Genomic DNA, 13,339 nt, shown 5'->3' with positions numbered 1-13,339 from the left:
AAAGAGAGCTGAGATTTGCAGCAGTGGCTGGCTTCACTTGTATCCAGGGCATAACAGCGCTGGGTGTTTCACTACGTGCACACACCTCTAACTCAGTCTAATCCAGATAGGATGTCAATCTCTGGGCTGGTGCTTGGGAGTGATGGAACCTCCTTAGATGGATTCTCCTCCTCGGAGGTATCATCTTTGGGGCCGGGGGGGGGGGGGAAAGAAGAGGGGTGGACGCTGTGGCTGTTAAGGATCTAGAAAAGAAAAGGGACAACAGTCAGGATAGCAGAGAGGCTGGACAGTAGATGTCAGGCATCACAATGCAGCTTGATGTAGTCAAGCTGCATGATTGTCTATTTTTCAGAGGCTCATTAAGAGGTGCAAGTAATAGTCAGAAGCCCCCAGCCTCAAAATCTCCTACCCAGGCAGCTCTTGCAGGGCCACTGATCTCCAGGTCCGACAACACCATGGGATTGGGTGAACTTAGTCCTCGGTCAGTTCTGATGAAGGGTCTTCGACCTGAAACGTTGACTCTGTTTCTCTCCACGGATGTTGCCTTGGACTGCTGAGTTTTTCCAGCGTTTTCTGTTGTTATTTCGGATTTCCAGCATCCGCAGTATTTTGCTATTGTATTGGTCCTTGATCTATTGTTGTGTGCTGTTTTGTCCTGCAGAGAGTTAGTGTTGCCTTGTAAGAAGGAGATTGCAGATGTGTGGGGCTTCTGCTTGTTGCGCAGGTGCTGAGAGTGAGAAAAAGCAAGAGTCATTCAGGATGGGGAGGTATTGAATTGAAAGCAGGTGTGTGAAGTGTAAAGCGAGGAAGGAACCATGAGAGAAGGAGAGGATTGTGCAAACGCTAGCAAGCTTAAAGAGAATGGTGCTCGTGGTTGCTTTGAAGGGAGCAACGAAGAGGTGTGTGTTTGTAGTGAGGTGAAGGAATTGCGGAGAGTGGTGGGGAAAGGTAAAAAGACCTTTGCCATATGTTGTTGAGAGAGATGGAGTAATGAAGAGCTATACCTATCCTCGTAAAAATCCAACTGGTTCACTAATATCCTATATGTGACTCCAGACTCTCAGCCTAGCAAGCCACTACAAAAAGACAGAGAATAATAATAAAATCAGACGGACCATTCGGCTTCGACCTGGGCATCGGATTCTGACAGGACAGTCACACCGAACTCAGACGACCCTGAAAAGTCCTCCTCGCTAACATTTGGGGTCTTGTTCCAAAGTTGGGAGAGTTGTCCCACAGTCAGGAGGGAGTGGCCCTGGAAGTCCTCAACATTGACTCTTGACCCAAAGAAGTGTCATGGCATCAAGTCAAACATGGTCAAGGATACCTCCTACCACCCTCCCTCAGCTGATGAATCAGTACTCCATGTTGAACACCACTTGGAAGAAACACTGAAGGTAGCAAGGTCATAGAATGTACTCTGGAACTTTAATGTCTATCACAAAGAGTGGCTCGGTAGCAGCACTACGGACCGAGGTGGTCGAGTTCTGAAGAACATAGCTGCCAGACTGGGCTTGCAGCAGGTGGTGAGAGAACCAACACGATGGAAAAAGCTACTTGATCTTATCCTCACCAATTTACCGGTCGCAGGTTTTTACCTGTTGTATCGAATCATGGCAGTATTGTTAGGACTGACCTCCTTATGGAGACAAAGTGTTGTGTGGCACTAACACCATGCTAAATGGGATAGATTATGAACAGATCTAGCAGCTCAAAGCTGGGCACCCATGAGGAGCTGTGGTCCATCAGCAGCAGCAGAATTGTATTCCACCACTATCTGTAACTTCACGGCCTAGCACCATTACCATCAAGACAGATGACCAACCCTGGTTCAATGAAGAGTATAGAAGAGCGTGCCAGGAGCAGCACCAGGCATACCTGAAAATGAGGTGCCAACCCAATGAAGCTACAACACAAGACTACATGCATGCTAAACAGAAGTAGCATGCTATAGACAGAGCAAAACGATCCCACAACCAACAGATCAGATCAAAGCTCTATAATCCTGCCACATCCAGTCGTGAATGGTGGTGGACAATTAAACAACTAATGGGAGGAGGAGGCTCCTTGAACATCACCATCCTCAATGATGGCGAAGCCAAGTAAGTGAGTGCAAAAGACAAGGCTGAAGCGTTTGCAATCATCTCCAGCCAGAAGTGCAGAGTGGATGATCCATATCGGTCCCCATCATCACAGAAGCCAGTCTTCAGCCAATTCGATATCAAGAAATGGCTGATCACATTGGATACAGCAAAGACTATGGGCCCCGACAACATCCTGGCTGTGGTGCTGAAGAGTTGTGCTCCAGAACTAGCCACGCCTCTAGTCAAGCTGTTCCAGTACAGCTACAACACTGGCATCTACCTGACAAAGTGGAAAATTGCCCAGGTATGCCCTGTCCACAAAAGGCAGGACAAATCCAATCCAGCCAATTACCGTCCCATCAACCTACACTCAATCATCAGCAAAGTGATTGAAGGAGTCGTCAACAGCTGCACTTACCAATAACTTGCTTACCGATGCTCAGTTTGGGTTCTGCCATGACCACTTGACGCCAGACCTCATTACAACCTTGGTCCAAACACTGACAAAAGAGCTGAATTCCAGATTTCCGCCCTCCCCCATCCCAATATTCAAACATAAATCTACTACATCCTCATAATAGGGCAAAGATTAAGAAAACACCAATACAAATTTAACAAGAACACTTACCAGACAGCTTTATACCCTCTGCAAGTCCATAAGGAAGGTAGGCAAAGATTATCATCATCCCAAACTCTAGTGATGGAGTCTTTCTGAGGTCTATGTGCTTTAACAGGTAAATACTTAAATATTAAGAAAAACAAATGCTCTCTTATTCGGGCACAAAAGTATAAACAAGCAAATTCCATCTTGTGAATTGTGTTCACTTTCCAGTTTTGCACATCTGAAATCACCACTCCAGACCTAAGGGCAAGGGGGGTCTATGTTTATAAAACTTTCAAAGATCTTTTTGAAAGCGGTTAATCTTGCCTTTGATATCATGTTATACCGAAGCGGTTTTGTATATACAAGTGGCTAAATATGCAAAATTTATATCATTGATGGACCTATCACAGATGTTAAACAAATACCAGAACTCTGAACTTCTGTGATGACAGCATAAATGCTTAAAAGGTTTAAAATTCCTCTCCAATATTTTAGAGGAAATGTTAACTTACTTATTTTAAATGGGTTAAAGCCTCCAATGAAACTGCGGAGAGTGGAATTTCAGACCAACATTTTAAGCAATCATATGCCTGTATCCAATGGGACAATCTCAAGGCCTAGGTGTTCTATCACCACAACAGTCTGTCTTGCTCTTTATTACTGCCTCTGGCATGGTGGGAAAAATACACAGGTCTAGGAGTTGACATATAAAAGCCGTACAGTAGCAGATAATTGAAATTTGAGCTTTAACCTAGCGTGTACCTATTTAGCCATAATGGACAGAGGTTGCAACAGTTATTTATAGTTCTGTCTCTTGACAAACAATTTTTTAATGACAGGTTAAGAGGAGAAGACCATTCCCTGGGATTCTGCACAAGTATTATGGGGTTTCTTAAGGTCGTTTGGCAAGAATGTCCAGTATAAATGTTCATTTCTGTTATCAAGTCATTTCTATTGATATTTTTATATTTTGAATACTACGATATCAAGAATAACATAAAAGCTAGAATCTTAATATTCCCAGGTAAAAAAGATATCAATGCAGAGATGAGGCCAGTGAGTGTTCCAAGTGCTGCAGATCCAAAAAACATCTTGAGGAAGTAGCCCAATGCCTGCAGGAAGGTTCGCCATCCACTCACATCAGGTGCACTCTCTCTGGCCAAGCCTTCAGCCGTGCTAGAATACAGCATTTGAACATACATTGTTAAAACCCATGAAATCATTCATTATTTGCATAGTCTTGATGCTAACCAATCTTTGTCAGAATCAATATTAAATGTAACATGACATAGCACTGGTCAGGCAAGTTACAGGAAACTTTGTGCTATCCGGCACCCATGGGACCGAGCTACTGCCGTTTTTTTTAAAAGCTCCGGATAGACCAGCGTCAATGTTATCAGATAGGAGCTTTTCATCGCAGTATCTGACCACAAACACTGTTGCTCAGCAACAGCTTGTAAACACTCGGCCCAGTAGCTTGGAAGCATCTCTGAAGCTGTTGCTAAGCAACAAAGACGCTTTCCAGAGCCTGCCTGTGAAAAACAGAAAAAAAACCTAACCAAAACGGCTGCTGATTTCTGCCGTTAGATCAACGTTGCCGGACATTCAACTTGCAGATAGCACAAAGTTTCCTGTACATGTAAAATATAAACTGAAAAACAGAATTAACAGAAACAATACAAGTATTATGGAAATAAGGGAACCTGCATCAAATAGATTGCGAAATTATCTGAATTAAAATTCTAGAACAAGTATCTGCTGGAAATATGTTGCATATTTAGTAACTCAACTGCTAAATAAAATGACATACATTCAACACACTAAGAGGGGTATACAACATGGAGGGAAAGGAAATAAGAGCTTACTTTGTAAGGACTATAGAAACTGCATCGTTAAGAATGCTCTCCCCAAATACCAACATGTTCAGAACAGGATCCACATTCAGAGCATTAAAAATGGCAATTGTAGCTACGGGGTCAACAGCAGATATTAAGGAACCAAATGCAAAACTGCAAAATATAAACAGTGCAATACCACAGATAAGAAACCATTAAAAAAAACTTCAAACATCCATTATTTGTTCAAGATTTTTCATACAAGGAATATTTATTCTAGAACTGTGGAAATGACATCTTTGCTGATGTGCAGATATTGGTAAATTTCTTTTGAATGTCAGCTACTTTTTTCAAGCACAAAATTTTTTTAAAAATGCCATCTAATTTCAAACTGGGACAGGAAGTTCTACACATGCAAATATTGCTATAATCTGATAACATTATAGGAAATATTGCAGTCATGGCACTAAAGCATATGCCCTTCAAAACCCTGCTGGCCAATCTTTCAAGATTTCCTGAGGTTAGCTAGTTATATATTCAAGACAAGCTCCCAGGACAGAGTGAGCCTGCCTGCAAGAGCTCACTGTAGGTGGGAACTAGCATGCTGCTGCAACCCATAAAGAGTTAATTGTTGTAGGCAGAGAGGGAAAAATGGCTGCCAGGAGGGAAATCAGCTGAACTGTTGGATGCAGGTTTGAGCTACTCTTTTGAAGAAGTCCAGTAAAGAAATGTTGCCAACTTGGTCACTCCAGGGCACCATCCTCTCCAAAGAAACATTGTTGGCTGTTTGACATGAGATAACAGTCAGAGTAAATGTATATTCAAGCATCCAGAAGACCTGGAGGCAGATGAGGAAAAGGTTTACTAGCCTTACCAAGTCTGCCAAGGTGAGGCTGGCCAACACTGCATTGCAGCAAATAGATGGACAAAACATGCAGGGCACCCACAATTTCCTCTCAGCCTGCCACAACTTTACTGAGGTGCAGGCTGAGTGTTAAGCTCTTAGAACACAGTTATCTCCAAGCTTTACATTCATATCCATACTGCAGCAGGGTACATTTGATTGTGACTTAAAACTGCAACAGTTGTTATTTGACCACTTGGAAAGCTGACCCTTAACCCTACAAAGCAAGCTTACCATACACCTAACCTACAAAATGCATTTTCATTTACTCATAGGTTGCCACTTGGTTCTCACTCATCTGTGTTCTTCAGAATTTCTGATTCAGAGGCGCGAGTGCTACCAACTGAGTTATGGCAGGTTACTGAGCATTCTCTCATTTTCCCCCCACCTCGAGGTACAGATGAATTCTACCAAAGTATTATAATAACCATGGTGGTCAACTAGAACTTAATTTTAAAATCAGCTTGGAACATTACAAAATGTGCATCAACCTGTGCAAACAGATAGTAATGCTTTTTGAAGGATGTTTATAACAGTGCATAGCTGCTTTGTAGGTAGGCGCTATGAGTGGGTTGTGACGAGTTAAAATAATATACAACAAAGGTAATGCATTCTATTAACCACTGTGCTATATGCTATCTCGTAGTAAGTATAGTTTCATTCCCAAACAAAATATTGCTTCCAGGGCTGGTAAATATTCTTGCTATCACTAAGCAATGCAAAAGCTCAAAAAAAACCAGACTGATCATTTCTCTGCAGAAAACATATGATGTTGAATACATTTCACGTGATTTATCCAAGTGTCAAATAGAGTCCACTTTAAAGCATGAAGCTCTCTCACTTTACTTGTGGATGTGCAAGCACAAATATTAACAGACAATAGTTAACCATTATGTAGACCCTGAATAAAAAGTATCGAAAACATTTTAATGATTGAGGCCTCCTTTCTCACTCACTGGGTAAATGCACTGCCTGATGTGCTGAGCTATATGAATTAGGCAATTCTCAGCTTCGACCCCTGATCTGGATTGAGTTAGCTTCTCTGGATGTGGCATACAATAGGACTCGGTGTCCTTGGAGGGGGAAAAAAGTTAACCAGTAATGCCGACTGGAAAGTGTGTACATGTACACAAAAGGTGAGGATCTCACTCAGCTCTGATGCTTTCAGTCAAAAAACCTGCCAACACAGTATCTAGGCTCACATGAAGAATGGACTTGGGCAAGTTACTAGAGGGCAACCAACACTCAGTCATACCCCAGTATCAGTCAGTGCCTTCAGGAGAAGAGGAATAATGAGGAGGAAAACAAACATCTTTATATGATCATGGTCTTTGATGGGTCAACATGTAATGCTTCGTGGTGAAAGTTTTAAGCAACAGAAGTTAACAGTTAACAAAAATTGTGAAAATTCTCAAATGTGATTTTAGCTTCTGCAGGGCCATCTTCAGATTAAAGGGCAACTCCCATCTTCACCCCCCAACCCCTTAGAAACAAGATGTTATATCTTACTAATAGAACACGTGTTTCTAAAATCACTCAAATAAGCAATGTTAGGGCCTGGAAATTATTTAAAATGCTAAGTTCACAATTTCAAAGATTATTTCACGAAGTACAGAATGTTCTGTTTAAAAAATTGATAATTTGCAAAATAATTACCTGTCTGTCACTGTGAGTTTATAGATAACTTCAGCCTAAAATGAAAGAAAAACAAATGTTAATTTTGAATTAAATGAAGACCAGAAGTTTAACTTCAGAAGCATACTTCTCTTTTTAAAGTCTTACTTTTCTGACTATTTTGCCACAGCAGATACTGGTATGATTTATATTAAAATGTCACTTTTTAAGTTAAATTTAGCTTTCAAGAGGTTAAATTCTCAATAAAGCAGTGCTGGGAGACGTGGACTAAAACTGAGATGAACTGTCTACCTAGAATGCTTGAGACAAGTGTCAGCTCGGCTCAGTGGTGGCATTTACTTCTGACAAGTCTTATTCCACAACTTCAACTTATAATCTCGGCCGACTCTTCAACAATGCAGTGCTCCATTGGTATTAGTGGAGGTGGCATCTTTCGGATCAGACATTAAACAAAGGTCTGTTCAGGTGGCTGTAAAATATCCCATGACCCTACTGGAAAAATACCAGATGAGAGCTCCCAGTGTTCTGGCCAACATTGTTTCCTCAACTAACACCACCAAATCAAGTTAACTCATCATTTATCTCATTGCTGTTTGTGGGACCTTTCTGCGTGCAAATTGTTATGTAGGCAAATACGGTATCCAATAGAAGCTGCACTTCAAAAGTGTGATAAAAATGATAACATCCGGGAAGTTATGTCATCACTTCCTGTGAACTATGAACTATGAACTATGAACTGTGTACATACCTCACTTCCTGTAAATGTCACTTCCTGTTGGACTGGTCTGTTCAGTATTGTAAGAGGCTTCTACCAGAGGCATGGTAAAGACCTCTCTTGTATATAGTGTGTTTATAAGTTACTTAAAGCTTACTTTAAAGTTACTTGATGGTAAGTCTCCTTTTTCTTACATCAATTTAAGTAACTTAGTATTTACACTGACAAATACTAGACCTTCAGACAAACTCGGAAGTTAAGGATCCAGGGAACCACCCATCATGGAGAAAATCCTTAGACCTATTCGTCTGGACTTGGACCCGAATACACCAGCAGCTGGCAGGGTATGGAAGCATTGGTATCGTACTTTTGAGAATTTTCTGGATGAATGTAAAGTGGATGCTCCTGCTAAATTGAAGATACTTGTCAATTATGTGACCCCAAAAGTGTTCGAATATGTTGATGACTGGGATAGTTACGAAGAGGTGATTCGGGCACTTAAGAAACTGTATGCGAAGACCCCAAATGAGGTCTATGCTAGACATCTACTGGCCACAGCCCGACAAGGGCCAGGGGAATCAATTGACGAATTCCTGCAAGAACTTCGCAGGCTCAGCGTAGATTGTAACTTTCAGGCAGCCTCAGCTGAACTGTACCGCCAAGAAATGATTCGTGATGCTTTCATCTGCGGGATTGCCTCTCCATTTATACGCCAGCGTCTACTAGAAAGTAAAACACTTGAGCTACAAAAAGCTTTTGACCTAGCTTGTTCACTGGATTTGGCAAAGAGAAATGCAGACCTCTATCAGCTGCCCAGATCTCGATCTGCTGCTGTAGCTGCAACCAGACAATTCAAGCGGTCTCAGGTGAACCCTATCATGGGGGAATCTAATTCTGATAATTCTGATGAAGAAGAGGAGGACGACCCCACTTTAGCAGCCTCTTGGCAATCTAGGAAGGAATGCTTCTTTTGTGGAGATGCTTTTCACCCTAGGAAAACCTGCCCTGCTCGCAATGCAATCTGCAGTTATTGCGGGAAAAAAGGACACTTTGCTAAAGTTTGCCTATCAAGGGCCTCTACGAGGGCCAATCCAGCTAAGGCCTACCGAACTGCCCCAATTAGGGCCTATCAAGATGCTCCAGCTAGGACCTATCAAGCTTCCTCTCGAGCTCTCTCCCGAAGAAGCACACCGAGAGTTTTAGCCACTCTCTGTGCAACGACACCAATTACAGCTGCTTGCCCACAGAACCTGTCTCAGGCAGCCACAAAAATTTCAATTAAAGGGCATACCTTAGATGCCTTAATTGACTCAGGAAGTACTGATAGTTTAATTAAGGAACAGATTGTTGCGAAATTGAAACTACATGTCTTCCCATCGGACCAGGCAATTGCGATGGCCCAGTCATCACTTAATACCAGAATCTCCGGCTTTTGTGTTGTTGATATGACACTTCATGGTCGTATGTATCCCTCCACCCGACTTTCGGTGCTCAAAGACTTATGTAGTGATCTCCTCTTAGGGCTGGACTTCCAAAAACAGCATAAGAAACTCACCATTGAGTTTGGTGGATCCAAACCCGGACTTACTATTTCTAATATACCATCTAAATTACCATTTTGTGCATTATCAGCAGCTTCACTTAATGAACCCTCATTATTTGCCAGTATTCCGCCTCAATGCCAACCGATAATAACGAAATCGCGGCGCTTTAATCAGGAAGACCAATCTTTTATTGCGGCTGAAATCTCTCGACTTCTAGCAGAGGATATCATTGAACCATGTTCGTCGCCCTGGCGGGCTCAAGTCGTCATTGTCAAGAACCCTCTAAAACCTCACAAACAGCGACTATGCATCGATTATTCGCAAACCATCAATCAATATACCGACTTGGATGCCTACCCATTGCCACGCATTGATGATATGGTTAATAAACTGGCCGAATACAAAGTGTTCTCAACTTACGATTTAAAAAGTGCCTATCAGTTACCCTTGAAGGTCTCAGATAAGCAGTACACAGCCTTTGAGGCTAATGGACGGCTGTACCAATTTCGTCGCCTCCCATTCGGGGTTACTAATGGAGTGGCTGTCTTTCAACGGGCAATGGATGGCCTGGTTAAGCAGGAAAACCTAAGGGACACTTTTCCCTATCTTGATAACATTACCATTGCAGGTCACGATCAACAGGAACACGACTCCAACCTCCAAAAATTTCGGGATGCCCTCCATCGCCGTAATTTGACCCTGAATGAATCCAAATCTGTTGAGTCGCAACCGACCATCAACATCCTTGGCTACTGCGTAGGCAATGGTATCATTAAGCCAGACCCAGAAAGACTTCGCCCGCTCCAAGAGCTCCCGTCACCTAAGAATCCGGCTTCTTTACGTCGGGCTCTCGGTCTGTTTGCATACTACGCTAAATGGATTCCTCATTTTTCGGACGAAATCCAACCCTTGCTGCATGCTAGATCATTTCCACTGGGAACAGCGGCTGTTGCAGCCTTTAACCTTCTCAAAAAACAGTTGGAGAAAGCGGCTCTTCACTCCATTGATGAGAATCTCCCTTTCGTGGTTGAATGTGATGCCTCGGAGGTGGCGATCTCGGCTACTCTGAATCAGGAAGGTCGTCCTGTAGCATTTATGTCCAGGACCTTACAAGGTGCCGAGCTACATTATCCTCCGGTTGAGAAAGAAGCCACAGCCATCATAGAGGCAGTACGGAAGTGGAACCATTTTCTAGCTCGCCAGCACTTTACGTTGATCACGGACCAACGATCAGTCGCCTTCATGCTCGATAATCGAAAACGAACCAAAATTAAGAATAATAAAATACAACTTTGGAGGATGGAACTGGCCTCTTTTGGTTATACCATTCTCTATCGGCCTGGCAAGGAGAATGTGGCCCCGGACACCCTCACACGGGCATTCTGCTCCACTATGTCATCCTCCACTCTCATGGATGTCCACAATGGTTTGTGTCATCCTGGCGTTACGCGCATGCTACATTTCGTACGATCACGGAATCTCCCTTTTTCCACTGGAGATGTAAAGAAAATATGCTCAGAATGCCGGCTTTGTGCGGAATTAAAACCTCAGTTCTTCCGCCCCTCAGATGGTATACTCATACATGCAACCCAACCGATGCAACGACTTAGCATCGATTTTAAGGGCCCAGTGCCCTCTTCAACTCGGAACACATATTTGCTCACCATGATCGACGAATATTCACGTTTTCCGTTTGCCTTCCCCTGCTCCAATATGCTGGCGTCCACAGTAATCTGCTGCCTTGAGCAGGTATTTTCTCTCTGTGGCATGCCGGCTTATATTCACTCAGATCGGGGTCCATCCTTTATGTCAAGGGAACTCAAGGACTACCTCTCAGAACGGGGAATTGCTACAAGCAAAACAACACCATACCATCCCATCGGAAATGGGCAGGTAGAGAGGTATAACGGTATCATCTGGAATTCCGTACGTCTCGCTTTAAGATCTCGGGGCCTACCAGACCAGCAATGGGAAACAGTGCTTCCGGATGCATTGCACTATACGGTCCCTGCTTTCTACAGCCACAAATACTACACCTCATGAGCGGTTCTTTGGATTCCAGCGTCGCTCATCTCATGGGACATCACTCCCGTCATGGCTAACTACTCCTGGACCTGTATTACTCCGAAGATACGTTCGGACGTCTAAAAATGACCCTCTTGTAGACGAGGTCGAACTAACCGATGCCAACCCCACCTATGCAAACATACGATATTCCGACGGCCGAGAATCTACCGTATCATTACGGGATCTGGCTCCCTGCCCACCAGGACCTAGTGGGACATCGGGTGATGGCATTTCACCAGGAAACTCTTGGGACCTATCGGGTACCCCTCTCCAGGATCCTGATCGGACACCAACTAGCTTGGTGCCGGTAGAACCCCGTGCTCAAGGTTGCGACCCTCCCAGTACCGCGCATGAAAGTACTGATCCGCCACAGACCAGCTCTGCACCTCCCTCTGAACAGAGGCAGTCCGACTTTGAACCTATTGGGGCTCGTACTCGAAGCCATGATCTCCCCGACCCTTCACAGGGCAATCCAGGCCACACAGACTCTGACCAATGGCCAACCGCATGTAAGCGGACCAGCGACCCTCTACGACGGGAATCCAAACGGGTGCGACTCTTCCTTGTTCGGCGGCTGCGGACCAAAAGGTAGACCACAGCCTCCTAATCCTGCAGGAGGGAAGAATGTGATAAAAATGATAACATCCGGGAAGTTATGTAATCACTTCCTGTGAACTATGAACTATGAACTGTGTACATACCTCACTTCCTGTAAATGTCACTTCCTGTTGGACTGGTATTAATACTGGTCTGTTCAGTATTGTAAGAGGCTTCTACCAGAGGCATGGTAAAGACCTCTCTTGTATATAGTGTGTTTATAAGTTACTTAAAGCTTACTTTAAAGTTACTTGATGGTAAGTCTCCTTTTTCTTACATCAAAAAGTACTTCATTGATTGGGACATCCTGAAGATGTGAAAGGTGCTATATAAATGCATTCTTTCTTTCACTAAAGTGCAAAGTTCTGTAGCAGAAGATGAATGGATGGGCACAGTAGCAGAGGTCAAATTGGAGGATATTGGCAGTTCTTTGGGAATAAGTATTCAGCAATACTTGTGCTGGGGTGACTGATTTATATTGAAATTGGACATGGCTGGATCTATCTGCCTTGTTGCAACAGCACTGTAGCTGCTAATTATTTAGCCTCACTCATTCTCATCGTCCTCTTCAGGATCTGCCTAACCCTCCTCTTCCACCTTCAGCATGGTGCCTCCTCTCCCGAAAGTCTAAGTGGACTGCAGACCACTATCACTTTGGAAATGGTTGTAGAGATGTACAATAGGACACTCTCAGGCCTGCCCAAGCAGCAGCATCTTTGCTTCAGCAGGACTATGTTATACTTTATTAGTATTCTTGTAGAGGCATATGCCGCATTACATTTCAGTCTGTGGATTGTGGATTTTGGACAGGCACCCTAAGCAACAGATTAAAAAGGATATCCCAATGGTCCCAAAGGATCCATCTGTCTGGTCCAGATATTTCATTAAGTAATGGTGGCACTGTTGACTGTCGTGGAATAAATATAGTATGGTAGCTTCTATGATAGCTAGCATCCATTTGCACGGTGTGATGCTGATAGTTACAGGCAACCCGTATGTTAACTGAATGGAACCCATTCCTATTCTTTTAAAAGATACAGTACTGGTGAAAGGAGCCTTATGGCCACATGGGTTCCATTGATGAGGCCCTGCACTTTTGGGAACACAGTCTGAAAAAGTGCAGAGCAGTGTCCTGCTGTTGATGATGACTTTCTCATTTTCCCCATGAAAATCTATTAGCCCTGGCAAAAAAAAAAAATCAGCCAGCTAATGTATACAGTGGTTGATGTCAATAAGACAGCTTGAAAGAAGTCAGCTGCATTTTCAAAGCCTTAACGTCAGTAGAGCATGAACCTCCAGTGATAGCAACACAGTCTAGCCATAAAAACAGGCAGCATGATTTTGGCTCATAGTA

General features: G+C 43.4%; 1 protein-coding gene across 1 annotated transcript in view; it reads right to left on the bottom strand.

The window, feature by feature from the left end:
- The window catches only part of slc9a8 (solute carrier family 9 member 8), a 108,076-nt gene that overhangs the window by 62,842 nt on the left and 31,895 nt on the right, over nucleotides 1-13,339 (bottom strand). The window contains exons 7-10 of the mRNA XM_086005334.1: nucleotides 7,084-7,118; nucleotides 4,554-4,697; nucleotides 3,726-3,864; nucleotides 2,713-2,818 (exon numbers count right to left, since the gene is read on the bottom strand). Coding sequence (XP_085861460.1) covers nucleotides 2,713-2,818; nucleotides 3,726-3,864; nucleotides 4,554-4,697; nucleotides 7,084-7,118 — 424 coding nt within the window. The remainder of the gene's footprint in view (nucleotides 1-2,712; nucleotides 2,819-3,725; nucleotides 3,865-4,553; nucleotides 4,698-7,083; nucleotides 7,119-13,339) is intronic.

Source organism: Somniosus microcephalus, chromosome 13 (genome assembly GCF_052327205.1).
Source record: "Somniosus microcephalus isolate GS21.2 chromosome 13, FLI_Smic_1.0, whole genome shotgun sequence".
In the NCBI taxonomy this organism is placed as follows: Eukaryota; Metazoa; Chordata; class Chondrichthyes; order Squaliformes; family Somniosidae; genus Somniosus; species Somniosus microcephalus.
The sequence above is the reverse complement of the archived record's forward strand: the minus strand, read 5'-3'. Positions and strand labels throughout refer to the sequence as shown.